Source organism: Clarias gariepinus, chromosome 14 (genome assembly GCF_024256425.1).
Source record: "Clarias gariepinus isolate MV-2021 ecotype Netherlands chromosome 14, CGAR_prim_01v2, whole genome shotgun sequence".
In the NCBI taxonomy this organism is placed as follows: Eukaryota; Metazoa; Chordata; class Actinopteri; order Siluriformes; family Clariidae; genus Clarias; species Clarias gariepinus.
Window position 1 is genome coordinate 12,060,895 of NC_071113.1, and position 25,436 is coordinate 12,086,330.

The following is a 25,436-nucleotide window of genomic DNA, read 5'->3' on the forward strand; positions in this document are numbered from 1 at the left end:
ATAGTCCTTACAGGCCTTACACCCCAGGTAAGTGTGGTCCATTGCCCCCTTTGGCTCTTCAGTTGTAATGTGCTTCCTGTTTTGTTGAAAAAGGTTAATCATGGGTTACATTCATACCAGTTTCTTGCAGAATTCCAGACAGATAGGCATCTTTCTGAAGCTGTATGTCTCCTGTTTATCGCTTAGAGGCTTTTTGTTCTGCATGTGTGAGGGTTTCTAGATGTTTTTTATGAGATTATGGCATGTGAGGTAATAACATTTCAGAAAATGATTGGCCATCACTCATCAGCAGCAATACCAGAAGCTGAGTCAGAGAACGCTTGAAAGTCTGGTTCTTGTTGCACTGTAGGAAACGCGATCTGCTCTCCTTCTCTCACTGCTCTGCAATGTGAAATCCTGAGCCTGCCTGCCTGCATTGCCTGACTGACTCCAGAAAAGCCACATGGGACTCTGGGTCACTTACATGAGCAGAAGTGAATTACAGCGTGTCTGGGTTTTTATTCATCCAGCTCTGCAATGCACTGTATTTAAAAAAATAAATCATTATTTAAATCTGTCGACTTATTTCAGGAATAAGCTCTACTCTACATAAGGTACAAGATAAGGAAACTAGCTATTTTTTGTGTTGCATTAATGCAAAATTGAGGTTAAAAGGTGATTAAAGCTTGCTAGTTAATTTGCACAAATTGTGTGCACAAATGGTTCTTGGGCAGCTGCATATGCTGCACACATTTTCTTATCTTTTATGTGATTGGCATGATGGTACAATGGCCTTGGACTCTGTCTAAGATTTGTAGACAACTCCCAGACGAGGCTATAAGACTCATAGCCATTTAGTCACCGGTTTCCATTATGCACGGAAAGTTATATTCAACGTAGCATTAAATTCATTTTTAAAAACAGATCTTTAACAAAAACAGCTTGCTTTTACTGCATATCGCCTGGTGATTGTGCTTATCCCACAGCATGGATGAATTTTCAAGTCAGAAGGTAATTTTCTACAACAGCATGGCTCTGACAGTAACATGAATGATAGGTTAATTACTGTATAAAACCCTAAAACTATTGTTTCCATAGCAACAGCCTCGAACCTCAGACACCCAGCGTGACCTACTGTAAGCTGAAAATAAATGGATGAAAAGAAGTGTTGTTTAACAAAGAAACGCGTGTAATTGTTGATATGATGGTGCTTTTTGTAAGGGGATGTTCACATAATATTTATGAAGGAGTGTCAGGGTGTCAGTGCTCTGTAACAATATTCAATTTCTTAACGTGGAAAAAAGTCTTCAGAACGGAGGAGTTTGCGCTTTCTGTTTGCTCAGTCAGCTGCATTTTTTTTTTCATTTCATTAACTTCAAGGAAGAGAATTTAGGAGAGGCTGGTAAGAGACCGACTGTTTATATCAAAAGCAAAAGCAGCAACTTGTCTCGCAGGCATTCCTTCACATTAAATGTAACTATGGGTATTAAAAAGGCACATAAAAATTTTAATTGGTGGCAGATTGCTGTGGTATAAGTAGGACAATTAAAAGTATAACAAACTATTACTGTAGTTGTTTTTTTTTTCAATCATAAAGCCAATGCTTAAATAATCAACCTTTTTAGTTACAGTAACTGTGTCTTAGGATGAATACAAAAGGATATGGCAATCATTTATAGGAGACACAGTCATTAAAGCTCTATTAAACTGGCGCACGTGTCTGTTACAGCTGATAAAGTGATATGTGGGTGTGTGTCTACAGCTGGACACGTACTGCTGACAATCATGTACTGGCGGGGTGTGTTCTGTTATCATGTGAATTATGGCAGGAAACCGTCCGAATGTATATTTTGGGCTGTGTGTGTGTGTGTGTGTGTGTGTGAGAGAGAGAGAGAGAGAGAAGTTGCTTAAATTTTGCCTGCTATCCTTTTCACTTTTTATTCTGTTGGCTGCGGATGCCGTGATGACTCACTTCTAATGAGTGTATACATCCACGCTGATTAACTTGCAGATCCTTTCAGAAACATTACAGAATGTAGAAAATGTCTGAGCTCAATCATTCCTCTGCTTGAAGACATACAGCATGTGGTTTAAGTTATGCGTTTCATGTAAACAACCAAAACACACTGATGCAACATACTGTCTGTAGGATAAGTAGATTATTTTGGCAAAAGCCAGCTTTCGTTTACTTCAATTTACTCAAAACCTTTCGTTTCTTGCTCTGCTTTCTGTTGCAGTCAATCCTTTCTGTCTTCATCAGTTGAGAAAGACGAGTCAGATGGAGAGAAGGGCAATGAGACGCTAGAAGCACAGGATGAAGAGGAAAAGGTAAGAGTGTACACTAGGAAGGCCTCTATATTAAGATGAACGTGTGATGGTCTGTAACATTAGTGTTGGTTGAACAGGAAGTGACTGATGTTGCATAAGAGCAATCGTACAACGTAGAAGGAAACAATTATGAAGAAGTTACTGTGAAAAAACAGACTGTGTGGTTGATTATAGTACCGTAAGTCAGACTTCCAGAGAACATTCTTGAGAGTCATGTCATAGCAGAGTTATTGTTGATTCTCCAGAGAACCATGTGAGATCCATTTCGAATCCCTGCTTTGCATAATTCCTCAAATAAGGGGCGTTCGATTCAAACCGGGACTTTTAATAAAGTTCTGAATGAAGGCATGAAACCGATTTACTCTTGGCCGCAGTAAAACATTAGAATGTTTTAAAGGATAATCCCGACCGAGCCTCCTGTTCGTGTGAACATTCTGCAGGTGGATCGCCTGATTATTGAAATTTTACTCATAAATTGTCACCAACCTGTGGAAGAGACGCATCTGTCTGTTAGGACTATACACACAGTTATTCACGAACACCAATCACACATTACAGGAACTCGGCTAGGAGTTATTGCCACATCTTATTTACAGTCCTGACCTTGTTCTTAGACATTTTACATGTTTGCGCCATCAAAGAAGTTCCTGGGAGGCTACACAACATTTCTTCAAGTTAATTAGGAGAAAATTAACATTAAATCAAGAACTGAGATGGATATAAGTAATCCCCCCCCCCTTTTTTTACCCCTCTGTTTCCCTTTTCCCCCAATTTCTCATTCTCTCTGCCTCTGGGTCACCATGGCCCTGCATTCCTCTCTCTGTCCTCAGGGTGTGTGTGTGTGTGTGTGTGTGGTGGAGCAGCTGATAAAGCAGGCCCCCCAGCTCTGCTTTTCTCTTCCTCTTTCTGTCGCTGGCCAGTGCAGAGGGCAGGATAGGGAATTTGGGGGCTATTGAAGGGAGGAAATGGAGATGGGGGTGTGCTCCTGATAGATAACACACTCTTTGAGTACACACAGAGGGGCGAATCACAAGATCTGTTCTTTGTCTCACTGGACATTCATGACAAGATCACAGGAACATTTCTAAGCGGACATGTGTTGTAAAGAGTTTACAGAGATAGTGGACGTGTAATAAGTCTCGAGCACTTAGACCTGGGGTATTGTTTAGTTATTTATCTTAAAACACTTTAATCAGTAACTACTATGCATGTTTAAGGGTGGAGTTTAAGGGAAACAAATCTGCTTCTGGAAGGCTTTAATAGATTTACTTTAGGAAGTTGTGATTACAGACTCTTCTAAATGTAAATTACTTAAATGCTTTAATAAGTTAAATTACAAAGCGCACTCTAGTAAAACAAATGCATCAGACAAAATAAACTAATAGCAAGCGTCCTGAGAAGGATACTATTGATAACCACCATGAAAAGAAGTTCACAATATCGCCACTGACGTTGTCATGTTCTCGTCTTTGGCTATTTTTCAGGACTCGTCCAGTGACCTCAGGGCTGTTATCGAGGAGCCGATGTCGACTGTGAAGGTTGAAGAGCAGGAGCCCAAGGCGGTCACAGCAGGCTTGCAAAGGCAGGACTCACAAGGTCTCAGGGGCATCCTGAAGAAAAGCCGCTCTGCCAGCCTTGAGGCTGAGGTCGAGCCGGAGAAAAGCGAAACTCATGGCAAAGACTGTGAAGACAACAGGCTGGAGGATAAGCCGAAAGAAATGGAAGAGGAGATAAAGGTGGATGGTGGGATTAAGGTCATGCACAGGGGGAGCAGCAGCTCCAGTGATGCTCCTCGTTCGCCGTCTCTGTGTATGTCTGAAGACAGTGAGGAGCTGGACAGCAGTCTGGATGGTAGCATGAGCTCCTCTTTTAACCAGAGGTATAATGGGATGGTGTGTGTAGTGCATAAAGACAAGGTGTAGCGGTGATTAAAATAAATAATTAGCACTTTATGTTTTAAAACAAGATTTTACTCATTTTAATGCATGTTGTATAGTTAATTCCTTATATTACATACTGTATATATAATATACTATATATACTATAGTTTGGTGTTATAGTACAATTTGTTAATAAAGTGGCAAATTCACATTTATAACAGAGAGACGCTTCAAAATGTCTGAAAATATTAGTCACAGACACTTAGTAATAGATTATCTGTTAGTGGTTGTTCTTACAGCTGCGTCTATTGGGGCCCTTGGTTTTGGCACAGGTTTCATGCCGGTTATCCTTCCTGATGCACTTTTATGTGGGATTGGGACCCGTACTAAGGGTGCACAATGTAGGCGCATGGCCTGGGACACAAACTGCCTTTCCACATGTCAGCCAACAAGCCAACCACTGAGCCACTAAAAAAAATTTTGATCATATTGGTTATGCTTGGCTAGCAATATATTCTATAACCTTAATCTCTGAAAACATACAAGTCAATATACAAGGCAATGTTTCCAATGCAAAAAAATACATACATATCAGTCTGCAGGCCATGGCTAATAAAGATGTAATATACCCAAAATTGTTTTAAAAAACCTTCTCACCATTGCTTTTCTTCTTTTTTTCCACAGACTGGCTGAACTAACAGGTAATGAGGAGGATTGGCGCAGTAAGAAGAAATCCAAAGCCAGCGATTTGGTCCAGACGTCCCTTGCCGACCGCTTCAGCCAGCTTCAGGACTCCGAGAACGCTTGGAAGAAAAAGGTAGACATACACGTACACACAGCAACATATGCTAAAACAGCTGAGGGTCTAGGTTGAAGTCATTTGCTGGAGCTAATGTCACTGTAGAGAAACACACACATTGAAGAATTCCCAAGCAGTAACATTATAGCAATGAGTGGCTTCATACACTGCTTTCATTGTGTCACAAAGAATGAATGCATATCTTATGGGGAGACAAAATACATAACTTGTGCATTTTTCCCCTTTTTAAAGGATGCTTTTGGAATGGATCAACAGTCAAACATGTTGTATGAAGTCTTTCAGACATACATTATAACGCGTTTTGCAATCGTGTGACAGTTTTGACAGCTACATATTAATATTTTTTTAACACAACATTGGTTAATAAAATATGTGACCCACAAGATTAGATAACTTCAAGATCCCCAGTTCAATCCTGAGCATGTTTTACCATATGTGCATGTGTTCTTCTTTTTGTCTGTGTTAGATTCTTCCAGGTTTTTCAGTTTCCTCTTACTTAAAAAAAACCATGCGGATACAGTAGGTGGACTGACCATAGGCGTGAATGAGTGGATGGATATGTACAGTATGTGCTTGGTGCGGTGTGATAAACTGAAGACTGGTGTCATATCCAGGGTGTATATATCCAGTCCCTGCAAATATATATGTATATATCCAATAAACTGTAATATTCTACTTTGCTGCATTAGTGTGTATCACATGCAGTGATGAAGACAGAATGTGTGAAATGACACCAAGCCGGCAGCACAATCTGTTTGTAAGAATGTCAGGATGTTTGCCCTACAGGCTGCTGTGTGACACATATACAGACAAAATTATTCTCATATTTTAAATTCTTGCCATATTGTACTGTTTAGATCCTAAACCACCATAAACTTGCTGTGATTTGCAAAACCAATGCTGTGTGATGAGTCTTTTTGTCCAGACTCTTGGTTCTGTCTCTGCAGGTCACTGCTTTTGTGCCTTAAGTGGACAAGATGACTCTTAACAGCATATCTTTAAGCACTTATCACTTCAGACTCGTTTGTGACTCTGGAATGTCCTTAATGTTAGTGAATTTTCCTTCAGTAATCTTGGCAGTAAGACCTGGCTCTGTGCTGCATACTGAGCCCCATGCTGAGACTGTCTCTGGCTCAATGACTGTGTATCTTTTGATAGAAGAGTCCCTAGATAGCGTTGTTTAGTCACAGGGAATGGACTATATGTCAAAACTGGCATATCTATCTGGTATAACTAGCTCTAGCATGGTTACATCATTTGTTTGTATTCCTTAGGATCTTTATACTGGGCAAAGATTGTAGAGTGTTTACCTTTTTTTAACTGTTGCTTATTATAGACTTGAATTAAGGCACATTTATGTCATGGAGTAACGAAAAGGTCAAGCTGGATACAAATATATTTATTCATTAAACCTCACCGCACCGGCTGCTTTAAAAACAAAACTGACAGACTCTCCCTTTTTTTCTTGCTACCGTCCCTGCTAACATTCTTGGGACCCATGGTGCTATGTCTTCACTAAATGCTTGCACAAAATGCAAAAAAAAAAACACCAAATAAATGTAAAGTCGTTTGGCTTCTGGACATAGACGGAACTTAGCTGGCGTTTGGTTCAGCTTGGTTTGTTTGGTCGTAAATGCTTCGTATGCCGAGGTAGGTTTTTTGCAAAATTTTAGTTCTTAGGGTGAAAATTGTTAAGGTGGATCGTTCATATGCCGATGTACCACTGTATTAGTTAAAGGAGGAAGGGTTATTGTGTGTCTGTGGTAACCGAGGTGCTGCAGTGGCTGAGCTGCATTATTGGAATTCTTTAGATATATTTTTTTTTAACAATTTTATTATTTTCACCCCAAAACTTTGCCTTTTTATGGAGTTTTGTGGATGTCACTGAATATATATCTGGCATGCTATGCTCATTTTTTTGTACTTTAAGAGTGATTGCCATTTGTCAACATGCCTGAATTAGAATTTGAATTCTGAAAACCAGCCATTAGTGACACTTTTGCACTTATTCAGATTTGCACATCTGTTAGAACTTTGTTTAAGCAAAAGAAACAATTTAGACCAATCTTGTGCATGTTGTGTCTATAGACTTAATAAATGGAGACAAGGCTGAGCGAGTTATAGCAACAACATATGTATTTGTATAATATGAGCTCCTCGTGGATAAGCATCAGGCGCTATCGTCGAATAAGACTGGACAGTGTAAACCCGCTCTACAATTCGGATACTTCCTCTAAAACAGATGTTGTCTTTTGTTGTCGACTATGGCCACAGAGGGAGACGTACAACTTTACATTCAGACATAACAGAATGTCGTCACTGTTTGGTGTGATGAAATGTGAAGAAAAAAAAGGGAGGTGATGCGCCATCTTTTACTGCTTGACACAATTTTATATGATTTGCTTCATACCAAAAGATTTACTGAAATGATGTATCATGATTCTGAAGTCTAGTCCCCTTAGGACGTATTAAGTTGCAGCTTTAAACATGAATCAGATAATTGGAAAATAGTCAAAGTCGAGGAGGTCTGAGCCACATGTCTCCACAATCGTTCTTCCACTTTAGATTAATCAGAGAAAAATCTGTCTTCTTTATTTCGTTCTCACACTCGCACTCCCTCAGTGGAAGCTCTCTGGAGAGGAATTTGACAAGTGTCAGCTCAGCTAAAACGGGGCCGAGTGAAAGCCCAGAGGTAACACAATTTCATGAGAATCAGCTCCAGAACCATAACAATGACCTCAGCGCAGGCTTGATATCCACGTGCACCTGCTGTTGAGCTCTTCCACACTGCGGACTGATTTACTTTTCTTACAAGCTATTGAGAATTACTCATAGTTATTCATGTAAAAATGTCACGTAGTTCCTTTACTGTGGTTTTTCCTTTCTTTCTTTGTTTTGCTGTTCTTCTGACTCACATGTTGTCCTCTTTTATTGCTTCTACAGTCTATATTCTCCTTCCTTCCCTACTTTGGACTGTCTTCTTCTACCTATTCTCCCTGTCAGCTTCCGCTTCTGCTTAGCTTATAGTTCTTTATCATCAGGTGAGTTCTTACCTGTGTGTTTGTGATCTCATGTATAGACAGCTTTTCCTTCTTTTTGCATGTCTCTGAGTATGTATCGCATGCCACCTTTTTTACAATTTTTTTCATGGATCTGCTTCATGACTGAATTTGGAACTAATCCCAGCACTATTCATACGGTATAATTTTCTTTCAATACCTCATGCTTAAGGGTTTGGGTCATCCCTGTTTGTTTAGCGAGGTATTGTTTAGGGTATTGGCAGTTCTCCAACACTATTTTTCGGTGCCTCTCATTGAGTATGACTGCACCTCTGGGAATTTAAACGGAATATTGTTCGACTATGGCTCAGCAGGAGTTCTAGGGAAAATTCTGTCTTCCTGTGCGGCTCTGGGGCTGGTTATTTTTTATTTTTTTTATTTCCCCCCAGTCAGTAACAGCAGATTTCTCAGCATAATTGACTCCAGCAACATGACTCTTGACAATAAGCGCTAATGTATGCTTGTTTAGCGCACCCAAACTTTATCAGCTACAATTAATCCCAAAAGTCGAATCGTTAAACGCAAGAATTTACAAGCGCAGTGCATTTTTATTATTTTTTTTTGCCAAGGACACCTGCAATGACTGTATGTTCTAAAGTTCCAGATGTTGAGGTGCATGAGCCGTGTGTTTCTTGAGCTCTGGAGCTCCGTCTGTCTCTTTCCTGCTCGCTCCTCTGGGTCCGTGCTCACGCTTACAGGTCGAGGGTACGTCTCCAGCGGTGCAATACCTGTGATTATTATTCCATGTGGACCTTATTTTTGAAAAGCCTGATTCATGATGGTGGTGGCTGACTAATGTTGACAGACTAGTAATTTATTCCTGCTGAGGGACTGTGGTTTATGATGAAGTTTCTTAGGGGAATTGAAGTGAATTGAATTGTTTTATGGTTTTCTACTGGGTCACATTCATATACGTCTGGCTTTTCTCACAGAGTCAATATGAAGTAATCTGTTTTACTGTGTGGCTATTAGAGAGCTGGCTCGCTCAGTCCAGACTGAAAATTCCCTGGCCTTTATTATGCCAGATGGAAAAGAGTATCAAGTAGTTGTAATAATCATTTTTGCACCTCTGAAAATTCTCTGCAAACACAATTAAACCACTCAGTGTTTTGTAGTGCTAAATGAAAATGACCTCCGGATGATAGCCGTTGAATGTTTTCCTGCCTAATGGGTCCAGATGCTGAGATGGTGGGGCTCATAAATTCCTTGGACAGATATTTATTATAGCAAGTCAGTAGTAGGAGCCTGCGTTAGAGAGGAAGAAACAGACAAAGTAAGGGTAATAGAGATAGTGGAGTAGTGTGACTCATAACGAAGAGCAGACCGAACAGAAACTTTGCATTAATTATAACCGCAGGATGTCTGTTCACTCTCAAGGTACTTTTTATTATACTGTAAATCAATCCATGCTAATTAACTTTGATGGCAGAATTTATTTTCAGGACCAGGGCTGTTGTCATGTGCATGTCATGTTTGTGAGCACTCATTAGTTCTGTGATTGAGAAAAATGTCTAACACCTGAAAGCAGTGTGTGTGTGTGTGTGTGTGTGGAAGCTTAGTTTTCAAAGATTATTTAAAAGAGTATTTGATGATTTTGGTGAGAGATGTCTGGCACAAAATTTGGCAACATGTAATACTGAGAATATATTTTTTTTCTTTCTGTCTGTCTTCCTCTCATCCCTGTCTCGAAAGAAATCTTCATCTGAGGTAGAGACGAAAATGTCCCTATCCCAGCGGATGAGGATCCTGCAAGAGAAGGAAGAGCAGTGGAAAGCCAAAGGGAAAGGAGCTGCCAATGACTCCATACAGTTCTCTGTGGCTGGACGCATGGCCAAGAAAGGTACAAACTCATCCAGATGTTAATATGTTGGCTCTGTTGACTTTGTCCACATTATGCTTCACTGAAATGATTTCATCTTCATGATGATTCTATGTCCGTGATAGTTTCATGGGGTTGACGGTGGTCCATCTGTTTTTCCAACAGGCCTTGTATCCCCTAGTAGAGATGATGTGCCTGTTATTCTCAGCAAGAAAGCATGCGTCAGTACACCAGTCAAGCCTTTAGAAGGTAAAGCGTTGATAAGAAATGAATTTTTTTAACAGAAAAAAAAGTGTTTTAGTGTCATATTCACTTTGGGTTTAAATCTGAATACAAATATAAATATTTGGAACTTTAAGCACAAAAGGATAATGGCATTGCATTACACGTGTACTTTTTTATTATAAAATATTAAAACATATTTAAGTTCTGTGAACCTGAAGTGCATTATCTGTTTCTTCGAACCAGTTTGTTGAGTATTTTAACATTTTAACAAATCATGATTAATCATAGACTATGACTGTAATCAACGATATATTAATTTTATTATTATAATTATATATTAGATTATTATAATTTTTTTAATTGATTGACAGCACCAATATATATATCATTTTTTATTTCATTTTATTTATTTAATTGAATTTTTTTGCAGAGATCTCCACTCGACCTGATGCTGAGGGCGACAAGAGGCTTGACAAACTGGAGTCGTTTTTAGATAAACTTCACAATAAAGGTCATTTCAGCGTATTTCTCAGACAATATTATATTATTGGTTTAGGAAATCATTGTAATAAGTATGTAATCGTGCCAGCAGGTGCGAGCAGCAAACCTTCCACTATCGAGGTGCTGGAGGAGAAGGAGAAGGAGGTGATGAACCTGGATGATGATGAGACGTTTCAGCGGTTTTACAAGTCCCTGTCCCCCACGACTCAAAGCTCAAATTTGCTTTGGGATGAAGAGGAGGATTTCAGCGCTCTTACTTTCGACTCTCCCAAGTATGCAACATTTTTATTCTTTGAGATCCTTATTTTATAGATTCAGCATTTTATATCTCTATATATTTTTTTTATTCCTTCGCCATCATCTTAAGACTAAGCGGCGGCTTCTCATCCTGGGTGGGTGAAGTTTATTATGTGCTTCCTGGCAGGAAGTGCTGCTTTCGGGGTGGTGTAACACTAAGCACTATCTGCCCACTTTTCCTTGCATGGGCTTACAGGCATACATGACTGACTAGTGCCATTATGATTGATATGTGAGAGCACCTGTGCATCTGTCCTTCCTCAGAGAAGGAACAATTTCGCTCCTTGGATACGGCATTTGAGCTTGTGATCCCTGGATAATTGGACGAATGCTTTTCTGTTGTGCGATCCGTTTGTAAGCACTGTTTTTAAATGTTTTTTTCACAAGTTCTTTATGTTGTTCTCCTCCAGGTTAGCCACATCAGTAGCAGAGCACAGGCGGTCGGTGAGGCCCTCCCGCAACACAAAAGGCTCGAGAAACCCTCTACGTGCCCTGGCAGCTCGAAACGACCTGAGACAGGCTTACACTGAGCAGAGACTTAACATAGCAACCATTGAGGCCAAGAGGATCCAAGTGGAGAGAAGTGAGACTTTAAATCGCCTTTCCACCACTGAATACTTTCCACATGAGCTGAAATTGAAGTCATTTGAAGCGTTTTCTGCAGTAATCATAAATATATGTTTCTTTTCCTCATGCTAACGTCTTCTCAGTGGCCAAACACTCAAGGCTGGCTGGCTGCGCCTTAGCCGGATTGGCAAGTAAAGAAAACTTCAGGAACGTAAACCTGCGAAACGTCAAGTCCACTGAAGTGGTGACCAACAACAGCGCCGTGCCTTTTCACAAGCTCATGCTCATCCACATCAAAGGTGGGCATCTCTGAGGGCAAAGCTAAAAGACTGCCTGGGAAGGACATAAAGCAAGGGTTTATTACGGTCAACAACATGTAGTCCTTATAAATGCTTTCCCCTTATTTTGAAAATTAATAGTTTGTAATAATAATTATGTGTTGGGAATACAAGATCAGTTAGATTTTGGGGACATTGCTATTAGTGACAGGGTGGAATATTGGTATACTGGTATAAATACACCTTTTTTTAATATATTTCCCACTGCAGTTACATGTGTCATTTAACACTCCTTTTTTTTCCCTTTACAAACGTGCAGCCTTTAACTCTGGTTAAAGTGTTCGCCATGCACTGTTGCGCAAACATCAATGGAAAGTTTGCTCGGTTCCTGTGAATAAAAGTGCAGACGGTCATGGCACTGTTTCGAACAATCTTCATGCCAGTGTAGTTCCATTATAACATAAATCAGCTTCCACTGGGTAGAATAGAGCAGCTGGGGCTCTTACAAATCCAAAAACAAGAGCCAAGTCTTCAGGGGTAGTATTTAGAGTGATTTATGTTGAACTTTCAATAGAATATTAACCGCAGTAAAGTAAATAAGGTAAATCTGCTCTTTTGTTTTTAAACACCTGTTAAATGGTGTTTAAGGTTCATACAGGTGCATGAAGGTCTTGTACCTTGTGTTTTCATAAGGTACAACATGCTTAGGTTTGAATACATGTCTGGAAAATGTTTTTCATTAGAATAAAAGTAAATAGAATTTGGTACGGAATTGTTCCCACTAGTTTCATTTTATGGTAACAGTATAAGTGCAGACTTGTTGAGTCCTGGCTCATTTCGTCATGTTTTGATTCCAAAGAACCAGACTTTTTTTTCTTTTTATGTAGTCTTGTGGAATAGCTTTCCAGGCTTGATGACTTTTTGGCTCTTTTCAGTCCAGTTCCCTGTACCTGACTAGTTGCAGAGGAATATCATACAGTAACCTATAAATAATTCAAGCATAAAAAAAACATCAAACTTAAGGCATAAACCAGTGAGACACAGGTGCAGATTATGACTGATGATCAGGCCGGTGATAAGTATACTTGTAATGCTGAGTGGATGGAACAGATAAGAGGGGAAATGAGGTTGCTGCTGGGGTTATTACATAAACACTCACTCATCATATTTATACCTGGAGGGGGGCCTGGAGCCTCTCTCAGGAGACTTAGGGCACTCATTCACAGATTACTGGAAATTTGGGAACACCAGTGGTCTTTAGACTGTGGGAGGAAACTGGAATCCACTAAGCACGGGGAGAACATGCGAACTCCATGCACACAGAGACGGGAATCGAGCCTGAACCATGGAGGTGCAAGGCGGCAATGCTAACCAGTACACCACAGTACCGCCACTATTTCATATACAACCATTTTTTTATTGTATTTTTATGCACTTTGCAGCCTGTTACAGTAGAAAATTTTTTCCCATTTCAGTAATCGAATCCACATCAATTAATTTACTTTAATATGAAGAAATGAGCGGAGGCTTAAGACTTTTGCACAGTATTGTACTGCATGTTTTGTATTCCTACTGCAGGGCCAAATAAGTTGAGACAGATGCAGTCATGCAATCAGCACGACATAAATCATAGATTGGCAGATTTAGTCTTAAGAGCTTTAATAATTTCCATTTGATAGTTCAAGTAAAGTTGGCTAGAAAATGACATTAACTTGTTGTTGATACAGCAGGCCTAATGCAGTGGTATTACTACACTTTTCAGTAGTGCAACAAAAACCTTCAACTGACAACATGAAGAGTTCAAAATCATTTAAATGCCTTTAAATGGGTAAATTGTAATTAATCATCTTGGAAGTTGTGGGAAAATGGTTGAATTTTGTTTTTCAAAAGCTGCATGACCTTATAGGGTTTATAAAAGATATGTGCGTTTGTGTTTGTGTGTGTGTGTGTGCAGGCCGCAGGCACGTTCAGGTGCGTCTGGTGGAGCCTACATCCCGTTCCCTTAATAGCGGGGACTGTTTTCTTCTAATCACTCCAAATCACTGTTTCCTGTGGTGTGGCGAGTTCGCAAACGTTATCGAGAAGGCCAAGGTAACCAGCACACACCCTGAATTCTCAGGTTTCCTTCTCTGGCTGTTTTTAGTTCTGAGCAGTTTGAAGTGTAGCATGATGCTCATAGTCTCTTTTATTAGTTTCATTGATACATCTGTGAGTCACACCAGGCCCTGTGAGTCACACCAGAAGCCTTAAGTATGCTTTAGATTAGCGCTCACCCGCAATGTGTGTTCAGTGTGTGCTTGTGTGTGTTCGTGAAACAGGGCTCAGAGATGGCACAGTATGTCCAGACTAAGAGAGACCTGGGCTGTAAAGCCCCACAGGTCACCGTGCTGGAGGAGAACATCAACACAAACAGCCGCACCGCCAAGGATTTCTGGAACCTTCTTGAAGGAGAAACCAAATACAGAGGTGCTAAGACCAGACAGGCACACTCACACACACAGAGCAAATGTGTGCAGATGGAGCGCAGATGCTGAGTTGAGAACAACCATTACATACTTAGTAAACACGCTCAGCCATACGTGTAGAAAGCGCTGGCACGGGACAGCCACATTAAGCCCTCATTAGAGCTGAGCTCTTTGAAGAACAAGCACCTATTTGAGTGGAGTTTAAATCAAATATGATATATGATCTGTTTAATGTTTGATAAACAATCCACATCAATGAACAACGACCACAAACAATCAGTTTGACTTTTCTTCTTTTCTAAATAAAAAAAGAGCACAGTTAACTATTTAGGTCTTCTCAACCTTTTGGTAGAGCACTTTTTTAAATCACAAAATCTTATCTATACATAATGGAACTGTAAAGTGGGTGTGTCTGTACATTGAAGATATTTGTGAAAAAATAATTTGGGGAGGGATGTAAGATGAGTAATAGAACACATCAAGATGGTTTTTGAAATTTTGTGTTTGTCTGTTTGTTTGTGCATGCATCGCATAAAAAATACAAAACAAATTTTAATGGGGTTTTTACATGTGTATTCGGACGAACTTGAGGTAACATATAGCCTTTTTTTCATCACAATCGGCCCAGGGAAAGAGAAGATATGCTACTGAAAATTCCCTTATATTACAATAAAAATCAATCTTGAAAAAAATCATTAGTTCTTCTCAAAGTTGCGCTGTACATTTCTTAATTTGCTCTTATGCAGGTGCAATTGAAATCTACTTAATAAACGCAATCTCACTGCTTCATTGCATGCACTTCACGGTAACACAAACATTTTAGTTCATTCCAAAGTTCATTGGATGGTGTTGTACATTTAAAAAACAAATTTGCTTTCGAGTGTGCAAATAAATTCCACGTGAATGAAGTCGTGGACACATTTGGTTAAACATACATGTTAAACTTAACCTGATTAAGCCATCTCTACCACTCGGTTGAGGTATGCTACAGTAAAAAAACAATAGATGCCACTGTTTCTTTATATAGTTGTATGCATTTTTAATGCTTCAGAACAAACTAAAAACAGTGCCTCGTAAAAATTTCCATTTGCTTTGTTTTGTTCTTAGTGAGGACGAATTCTTTAGTAGGTCTGTTGGAAAATGATTCTTTAAATGTGTGCTCTTTTTGAGAGAGAATGTAAGTGTGTGAACTCAGCACTGCTTTAATTATGTTGATGTAATCTCTAGCAAGTGTGGAAAGGGCTCAAACCACGAATAGATCCATGATTAATTTCAGACTAAATACAAACACGCAACTAGAAAACAGGCTTTTGATGCACAGTATTGCTGCGTAGAAACCGAACAACACACTTGGGAGAAGCGTAAACAAATCATGGACTACAGAAGCGGTGAAGACAATGAGGGAACAGGCCGATGGCAGGGTGTGGGGTAGAGACGAAGAAAAACAAATGCGCATGGCATGAAAAAGCAAGGGCACATGGCGAGCAATAATTCACTCTTTTAGACATGAAAATTGTTAGAGATACCAACATAATCAGCAAAGAAACATTAGTAAGTGGGCAGATTTGCAAGCATAGATTGTATTTTGAGCATTTATTGAGTAACTGCTTTGACTCACATTACATGAGTTTAGACTGAATCAGAAAGTGAAGGCTTTTTTTTTTTTCCTAATACTTGTTTATCACTCTTATGTAACAGATGCTGTTGATAGAGATTAGGTTAAAGTTTTGGAATATTGCCTTAAGGAAGTCAGTGTACTTCAAATGAAGTTCTAATTACGGTAATTTGTGTGTGTGTGTGTGTGTGTGTGTGTGTGTAGCTGCTGGGGATCCGGATGAAGATGAATTGTACGAGAGTGGCATTGTGGAGTCAAATGCTATCTACAGGGTGGTGGAAGACAAGCTGGTGCCTTATGAGGAAGCCTGGGCCTCCATTCCCAGTGTGACTCTGCTCAACTCCAAAGAGGTCAACCCTCTCTCTCGACACATTCATTTTCCCTGGTGCCATTCTGTAAAGCTATGCCACCATAAAAGTCATACATGAAAAGTAATTGGTATGTGTGTGTGTGTGTTTGTCATGTGTGTGTGTGTGTGAGCCAGGCCTTGGTGTTTGATTTCGGCAGTGAGGTGTACGTCTGGACAGGGAAGGATGTGGCTCTGAGTGACAGGAAGGTGGCAGTGCAGCTGGGCAAACAGCTCTGGAGCGGAGCCTATGATTACAGCACCTGCAGAGTCAACCCCCTGGACTCCTCTTCAGCCAATAAGGATCTTTCACTGTGAGTCATACTTCAGCTGGGGTTCATGTTGGAGCATGTGACAAAACTAATCAAATCCATGATTACTACTTACACGTTCTCATCCACTAAACATCATGTCCATGCATGGAACTCATGGAGTTTATGGAGTCATTGGGGCAGTAAGATATATTAAATATCTTTGGGGATAGGTCACATACTCAGGCACGTCTGGAGAGCAGATTTATATAAAAAGCATGTGCCATCACTTTCCCTATTACTTTACTGATAAACTGATGCCCCCATCTGGTGACTCCTGGTATAACATCAAGCAGTGAATGGTTAAATGTTTTTTTTCCAGCCTTGTTGTTTCTCTTATGTGTCTGTAGACAAGGTGAGGGCAGGCCAAACTGGGCTCTGTTCGGAAGGCTTTCAGAGCATAACGAGACAGCCCTGTTCAGGGAGAAGTTTCTGGATTGGGCCGAGCGTAAACCGAACAAAGAAGAGCAAGGAACGGAGGAGGTGAAGGTGGGAGTTAATAAGAATGCACTATCTAATCTAATACTAAACTCTAATTAGCAATACCTAAGTGATTTTATTATCACTGTAAATTCTGTTTAGTTCACTGACCAGGTCAAAAACTGTGAATTTATAATACAGTTACTTATGTGATTAGTGTGCGATGTAGAATCTGTGCTTCTTGTGTCTATGTGCAGAGTCCGGTATACCAACACTTGCCTCCCACCCCAGACTCGGACCTGAAGCCGTGTGACGTAAAGGCTTTGCTGGAGGGAGGAGACAGTCCTGTGAAGATGGCCTTAGAGGGTGTGGATCTTCATAGAGGTTATGGATTGGTCAGTACAGAAGACGGACGTCAGGCTCAGTTAGCCACTCTGGCAGTAGACGCCTGGCACATCCGTGAGTTCGATGATTTTGAGATCCCGGCCGAGAGCGTGGGTCAGCTGCACGAGGGGGACACGTACGTCATCCGCTGGAAGTACTCCATCACCAGTGTGGGTGAGTGAGACGTGATGGATACTGACGTTCTGTCTCGTATTAGAGACACTTGCATAGAAAACTGCATAGTAATGCTGTCCTATGTGTGTGTGTGTGTGTGTGTGTGTGTAAAAGTGGGTAAAAGACAGAAGCCTGGTGAGCTGAGTGCCATAGGGCCTGGCAGAGAGCGCATCGCTTGTTTCTTCTGGCAGGGTCGCCAGTCAAGCGTGAGCGGGCGGGGCACGTCGGCACTCATGACGGTGGAGCTGGGAAATCAGCGGGGGGCACAGGTCCTCGTCACACAGGGCAAAGAGCCACCCTGCTTCCTCCAGCTCTTCAGCGGGGGACTAATCGTCCACCGAGGCTCCAGAGAGGACAGTGCCAAAAACACAGGTACTATCCTGTTTGAATTTAATTAAATCTGATGTTTGGCCAAAAAAAAAAAAAAGAGCATGAGATATGTTTCCCATACTGAATTTCTTGGCTGGAAAGTTTTCGCATCTAAGCTCTCATTTCTGTTGCCAAGCACTTTCTGTGTCAGAGTGTGAGGCGTCGTGTTTTACAGGTTTTGCTTGAGTTAACGGATGATATTCACAAGGGCCAAAGTGGAGCTTAAGGTGAAGCCTTTTCCCCAGACCAGTTATTTTATAACTCCAGTTAGTTAATGAGCTAGCTAGTACAGTTGACATGTACATGTAAATAACAGCAGCAAATAAGATTTTATCTTTAAGTCTAATGCCAGGAATTTTGAGGACCAATTGAACGACTCTTATCTCCTGTTTGGCCAGTGAGTCAGCCTGAGGTTCACACACAGAGGCTTGTGTGTACAGACTCTGTAATAGTGTAGCCTGCCACGGGAAATCACTCAGTATAAACAGTACTTAAGGGAAAGAGGTTTGGATTAGGATTGGGTTCTAATTTGCGTATGCGTGTCATTTTTTTTAGTAAAAAGTATGGTATAAAGTCTAAAGTATGGTATATATCAGAAAGTCACTTATTCAAATGAATAATTTTAACAACCCCGTGTGTGTCAGGTGACTGGAGGCTGTTTTGTGTACGTGGGGAGGCAGCAGTGGAGGCGTCCCTTCTGGAGGTGGAGTGCTGCAGCGCTAGCCTGCGGTCTCGTGCCTGTCTCCTACTGCTGGGCGTACACCAGAGACAGCTGTACGTGTGGCACGGGTGCAAGGCTCAGCCGACAGCCCACGAGGTGGCCAAGAAGGCCGTGGAGCGCCTCACACACACGTGAGTCATCATCATATGTTACATCACACACTCATTTTAGTAACTTTTATCAGAGTCTGTGTGCATGTGTGTGTGTGTGTGTGTTGTAGCTGTCCTCCAGAGCTTGGGTTAAACAGCAACACTAATCTCAAAGTGCAGGAGATAGAAGAAGGCACCGAGCCACAGGGGTTCTGGGATGCACTTGGCCAGCAGGACAGGAAAGCTTATGACTGCATGCTGCAAGGTATAGTTATCTTATTAAAAACTTTCTAATTGAGTTCTGCAGCCTGGGGTTTTCTTTTAAGTCTGTTCTAAATGTCAGTAACATAGATTTATGTTTTTGTTTAATCCGTTTGTTTTTTTCCCCCCGAGAGCATTGTATCACTACCGTCAAGTCATAAAGCAAACCCTAATTCTACAAATGAGAGTATTGAGTTCTATTTGGTGTGTGCTTGTATGTGTGTGTGTGTGTGTGCATGTGTGTGCATGTGTGTTTAGATCCAGGAAAATACAACTTTACACCTCGGCTTTACCGCCTCAGTGCCAGTTCTGGAACCTTCGAAGGGGAGGAACTACTGAGTCCTTCACGAGTGACAGGCGCTGTGATGGCGATGCCTTTCCTGCAGGAGAACCTTTACTCTGCACCTCAACCAGGTGCCTATACATCAGTTATTGAACTCACAAATAAGTTCAGAACATGAAAAGATTGGGAATAACATAGGTACCAACCTAGAGATGCCACTTTGGACACCGACTTTGGACACCGATTCCTGGAACTACTACAGAAGACAGAATTTGAAATGTTTCCCTTGGCTAATGTTTTCCAATCACAAAATTTCCTGGGGTTAGAAAACTCCTGGATGGATTTGGCAATGTAGTATCTGTGAACCGTTCTGAAACTAAGTGTATAAAAGTCCCCTTCCTGTAGTCTAGATTTCTTTAAACAGCTTCTGTGACCTTGTTCACAAAGCAAGGCTCATGAAGACATGTTCATTTGTTAAGGCTGGAATGGCCTTCAGAGAGCTCTGACCTAATAAACCCCACTCAACACATTTGGGATGACCTGCAGCTCTGACTGCACCCTGAGCCTCCTGGAATGGGATGTGAATAAGCACATAAGGTGTGATGATCAGCTTCTTAGAAATCTCTCAGAGAGCTCCTATCTTAGCCTAAAAAGTCCTAGCTGGGAGTCCTAGACTAAAAGTGATTTAGAAAACTACTCAGAGCAACTGCAGCCAACAATCCAAGAGAGATTGAAGGAAGTAAAACAACAAGAAAACCAAACTGGACAGAAGAGCAGTGTTTATTTTTAGCTTTATGTTCAGTGTTAGGGGAATTTTTCTTCTTTCTGCCATTTTGTTCTCTACTATAGAAACTCTTAATCCTCCTCTCTACTCTTAACAATTTTTACCTTAGAAGCTGTTTTTAGGTCTAAGATGTTTCGTGAATCATTTTTATCTTTACTAAGATTTAATCCTAAATTTAAGGGGAAATTCTAAGAAAATGTCATAATTCTAAGAATTTTCTTAGAATTTCGTCACTAGGACCAGCTTTTAGGCTTAAGAAGCTTTGTGAATACCGGCCCAGGTGTTCACAAACTTTTGGCCTCGTAGGTTCATAACCTATTCTTGTGTCATTTGCAGTGCTGACACTTGAAAAAGCATCCAAGCCTAGTAGGCATGGCAGTTATTCTGCGTGTATGAATAAGCATTTAATCCGTGCTTCAGTCTTTTAGCTTGTCTGACTCACACACACCTTAATGCTTAGTGTCCTTGGCTTATCTTTTACTTATGAGGACCACTTTTATTTACTCTCTCTTTCTCTCTGTAGCACTGTTTCTGCTGGATAACCGGATGGAGGTGTATCTATGGCAGGGCCAGCAGCCAGAGGACGCAGAGTGTACAGGCTCCGCTAAGATCCGATGGGACAACGAAAGAAAGTGCGCCATGGAAACTACACTGCAGTACTGCAAAGGTCAGAGGTCTTGGAAAAGCTGTACTTCACCCTTACACATACTTATCCTTATTAGATGCCTAAATAATAACAATTGAGACTTGGGGATGTACAGTTTTTTTAATTTTTTTATTTTCTATTTCCACCATCATCGTGCTTTACATGATTACAACATTGTCCACCATGTAAAAAAAAATAGCATGGATTAACATACAAAGGATTCCTAAACACTTTAGTCCTATATAGTGATCATTGCATATAGCAATTCCTTTTAATCACACACTACATTACACTCTGCAATACTATCTATTCGACCATTATCTATACCGCTTATCCTGAGTAGGGTCACAGGCGCCCTGGCGCTTATCCCAGGTAACTTAGGACACAAGGCGGGACCCATTGCAGGCAGCAAGCACATACTCATTCATACACTACAGAAAATTTGGAAAATGCCAGTCAGGCTACATTGCATGTCTTAGAATTGTGGGAGGAAACTGGAGTACCCAGACAGAACCCACCAAGCACAGGGAGAAGATGCAGACACACAGAGCAAAGGCGAGATTCGAACCCTCAACCCTCTGGGTGTGAGGCAACAGTGCTAACCACTAAGTCACCAGTTTTCTTTTTCTATGAGCAATAAAGTAACTGTACTAACTAATATTGTGACTATTAAGACTTTCCAAGGCAGTTATTCCTCTAATAAGTCTGAGGAGAAATCTAAACGGATGTCACCATCTTAGTTCACTGTTTTCCTTTGTGTGTACTCCAGTTAAACTAAACAAATCGGTGCATTATGGGTATTTCGTGGCCACTAGGGTACATTGTTTGTGCACTACTTATCACATTGCATTATCGGATTAAATGAGTGCACTGGGCATTCTGCATTATGTTCTCTGGCAGACCCAGGAAGTACTGCACTGAATACTGAATAGAGTTTCAGACCCAGCTTCTTTTTGCATCTGATTGGATCTTTGTTCAGCCAGCAACAACAAACCGACATTACTGCCAAAATGACTCGCGCAAACAAGAAAAATATACATTGCAATCAAACTGGCTGATTTCAGGCGGGGATCACATGCTTAAAATCCCCACTTGAATAGAAAAAGTTGTATGTCTGTCTTTTTGAGAAACAATGCAGCTAGCCACAACCCTGAGTACAGTTATTTCCTCATATTTATTTTGAGCAGGTACCACAAACCATATACTGTTTAGCACTGAGCTAGTAGCTGATAGTGGTTTTCTGTTTTCTGGTGCTGAAAGTGTGAGTGGATGATACTATGAGTATGATGCTATGTTCTGCTTTGTTAACGACAGTATCTGTGTGTATGTTTTCAGCAAAGAACTCCAGGCGACCCCCACCCGCCTATCTCATCTTGGCTGGAGCTGAGCCCCTCACGTTCACTAACATCTTCCCGTACTGGGAGAAAGATCCCAGCATCAGGTTGAAGGTACACACACCATGACATACAGTACACCCTTGACCTTACGTGACCTCATATCTGTAGTATAATTGCAACGCTACAAATCATTATATATTTCTTTCATATAGTTGTTTATGTAATGTGCCTGTGTGTGTGCTTGTGTCTGTTCTGATACAGGGTATGAGAAACAAGGTGATCCTGGTAGCGGACGCTCTGACCAAGCTGAGTAAGAATCAGTACTCTCTGGAGGAGCTGACCAACCGGCCACTGCCTGAAGGAGTGGACCCTCTGCACCTTGAGCTCTACCTGTCTGACAAAGACTTTGAGGTACACACATCTGCACATTTTTTCCAGCTTTAACCTTAAGGAGCAAGTTTGATGACTACTGTATGTAAAATTTGGCAAGCGTTAAAAAAAAAAAACACTTTCAGATATCAGAGTCAGGCCAAACACACTTCAGGTAAGGAAAAATAGTATGACGTACATTATAATAATAAAATATTAATAATATTATCATATTATTATTTAGTTTAATTCTATTTTATTTGTAAAGCATTTTTATGAAAATTGTCATTGTCCCGAAGCAGCTTTATACAATCAAAATGATGGAAGTTTGTATGAAATGTGAATGTGAATGAATCAAAATGACCAGATTATTATAATATTATCACACACACACACACACACACACACACACACACATATATATATATATATATATATATATATATATATATATATATATATATATATATATATAAATAAAAGATATATAAATAAATTTTGTATTAAAATATTTATCCAAGTTTTTCTTTTCCTAAAGTGTGTATAAATATTTTGCCTGACTCTTTATGAAAAAATATTGGTAATATTTTTGGGTGGCTGTAACGGCTGGCTGGCTCGCCTTCAAAATACAATAAATTGTAATGCTGAGGTACCACTGTATATATACCCATATAAGGATAGGTTTTACAACTGAATGGTAGGATTAAAGTGGATGTGTTTTCTGGCTGATGTATGGAATTAAAGTGCATGTTTTTTTGTTTTTTTTTTTTGCAGACGGCCCTGGAGATGACACGAGAAGAGTTCAGTGCTCTCCCCAACTGGAAACAGCTCAACATAAAAAAGGGCAAAGGCCTCTTTTAGATTTGTAATGGAGTATTCCTAAAAGGAAGGACGGATCCTTTTTGTGTTAATCTGTAAAACCAGTCCATGTATAGTACCAAATGTACAGTATGAACTTTTTTAAACAATGAACTGACCTGGCAGTTTTGTAGAGAACTTTTCTATAATGCAGACTGTTGTAGCAAAGTAGCTTTATACATGAGTTAAATAAACTTTCTATATACACTAAAAATGCTAAACAAGCTAGGCATGTTATGTATGTCACTTATACCAACGTTTTTTTGGACTAATTATGTACAAGCTTACATTTTGTTATGGGTAATACAAGTGATTGTTTTTAAGAAGATGGTGATTTTTAATGGTTAGCTTCCTAAAGCTTCCGGCTTTCTATTCTAAAGCATGTTTGCTCTTGTTACTCATTAAGAAAATTAAGTTCATTCAAGCCGTATACTGTAGAGATGCACGTGTGCAGATCTGCAGTCTTACAGTGTTACATATGGAGTCTGGGCTCTAATACTGTGGGTTTTCCAGTATATACTACTTATAGTCATGCAATAGCTTGTTTTATGTAATTGAATATAATATAGAGTTTATGGAATTCTACTGTGTGAGCTTTGTGTGTTTACTAAAATTGTACAATTCCTGCTTTAACCACTAGGGGTCGGGCTTGCTCACTTTAAACAGACTACTAGGTCATTAAAGCCAACAGTTTATAAACTACGTAGGAGTAACCATATGTTACTGTATACTAAAGGCTTGCTTTGTGTTTAGTGTGAATCTGTAATATAAACGTGTGAGGAATGAATGAGTTACGGTTGCTGATGCTTTAACTGTGTAACAGCAGTAAACAGTCTGATTTATGTCAATGGGGTACAAACCAGTTTTTTCATAAGTAACTTTTTTTTTTCTAACCATGTTACAGAGATTATTTAAGTATAGCAGTGGTATATATAGCCAAAAATGTATACACACTTTAGAAAAAAATATATATATATACTATGATGTTATTATATTAAATATTTTCATATGACAATATTATAAAGTAATCATTAATTACTTTTTTATAATATCATATGACAATATTATTATATTATGATAGTAGACCTCACCAGGGACAAACTGACCATTTTGATTCATACAAATTCACATTTCATACAAACCTAAATAATTCTTTTGACTATGTAAAGCTGCTTTGCGGCAATGAAAATTGCTAAAAGCGCTATACAAATAAAATTGAATTGAATTGAATTGAATCATATTTTTCCCAAAGTGTGTATACATTTTTATACAATATTAATAAAGTAATAATTAATATTATAAAATCATATGATAATATTATTTTAATGTTATGATAGTATACACCATGCTTTTTTGCGGAAGTGTGTATACATTTTTTTGGCTGACTCTGTATAAGTCCTATGTACATTTTCATATCTACTATGAATAATACCTAAAATAATAACAACAACACACTCACATGTGAAGGTTAGGCTTGCCTATTGATGCTCAGACATTATTCTGCCATAAAGATTTTCCAGAGTCAATTAGACTGTAATCTGGTACAAGAGACTCATCGTTGTGTGGGAAGACATAATTAGTGAAGTCTGGAAAGCTGAATTGCGATTAGAGTGTGATTGCCTTTAGAGAAATGGGCGAGTCTGTAATGAACGCTGTAGTATAAGGGAGGATGGAGATCACACGAGGCGAAGTGAGGAGGTCCGGAATAATCGGATAACACAGTGACACAAAGTGTGACGGTGATCCATCGGTGGCTTCATTGTTTCTCGGTCATCTCTTCTTCTGTCTGTCCTACCCTTCATATGCTTCCATTCGTCATATTTAATCAGAGCAGTCCATTATCTGCTTTTTCCAGGTTATTCGATTCGCTGTGCACATCTGCTCAGCAGCTGGGTTTCCCTGGAGAACCCACTGGAATCCTCTTGTCCCTTTGCTTTAATTCTCTCTCTCTCTCTCTCTCTCTCTCTCTCTCTCTCTCTTTCTGTCTATCTTACACACATACAAAGGTGAAACCATCACTGCAGCAGATGGCAGGGCATTAGACTACCTTGGCTCGTAAAATAACAGTCTGCAAGATTAACACTTGCATTAATCTGTTTATTTCACCACTTTATAGAATGCCATTCAGGTAGATTGATTCAGACTTGAACTCACAGGGGAAACACAATTGGACATAAGAGACTCTTTAATGCTTGCAATTTTGTCTCTTACAGCACCACCAGCAGATTACAATGTCTAAAGCTTGCTCTTA

General features: G+C 39.9%; 1 protein-coding gene across 2 annotated transcripts in view; it reads left to right on the forward strand.

Annotated features, from left to right (window-relative positions):
* Window positions 1-23,760, forward strand: part of svild (supervillin d) — a 56,302-nt gene extending 32,542 nt beyond the window's left edge. The window contains exons 1-24 of one of the 2 annotated variants that reach the window (XM_053511566.1): window positions 904-990; window positions 2,217-2,307; window positions 3,792-4,186; window positions 4,872-5,004; window positions 9,759-9,906; window positions 10,051-10,134; window positions 10,541-10,621; window positions 10,703-10,883; window positions 11,319-11,491; window positions 11,619-11,774; window positions 13,708-13,844; window positions 14,072-14,219; window positions 16,038-16,183; window positions 16,318-16,493; window positions 16,841-16,979; window positions 17,168-17,468; window positions 17,583-17,840; window positions 18,482-18,689; window positions 18,779-18,912; window positions 19,167-19,322; window positions 20,499-20,642; window positions 21,957-22,069; window positions 22,220-22,369; window positions 23,102-23,760. In XM_053511566.1, coding sequence (XP_053367541.1) covers window positions 971-990; window positions 2,217-2,307; window positions 3,792-4,186; window positions 4,872-5,004; window positions 9,759-9,906; window positions 10,051-10,134; window positions 10,541-10,621; window positions 10,703-10,883; window positions 11,319-11,491; window positions 11,619-11,774; window positions 13,708-13,844; window positions 14,072-14,219; window positions 16,038-16,183; window positions 16,318-16,493; window positions 16,841-16,979; window positions 17,168-17,468; window positions 17,583-17,840; window positions 18,482-18,689; window positions 18,779-18,912; window positions 19,167-19,322; window positions 20,499-20,642; window positions 21,957-22,069; window positions 22,220-22,369; window positions 23,102-23,188 — 3,759 coding nt within the window. In that variant the 5' untranslated portion in view covers window positions 904-970 and the 3' untranslated portion in view covers window positions 23,189-23,760. Of the gene's footprint in view, window positions 1-903; window positions 991-2,216; window positions 2,308-3,791; window positions 4,187-4,871; window positions 5,005-9,758; window positions 9,907-10,050; window positions 10,135-10,540; window positions 10,622-10,702; window positions 10,884-11,318; window positions 11,492-11,618; window positions 11,775-13,707; window positions 13,845-14,071; window positions 14,220-16,037; window positions 16,184-16,317; window positions 16,494-16,840; window positions 16,980-17,167; window positions 17,469-17,582; window positions 17,841-18,481; window positions 18,690-18,778; window positions 18,913-19,166; window positions 19,323-20,498; window positions 20,643-21,956; window positions 22,070-22,219; window positions 22,370-23,101 lie in introns of those variants that run through there. The other variant, XM_053511565.1, reaches the window with a different exon arrangement.
* Window positions 23,761-25,436: the final 1,676 nt, after the last annotated feature.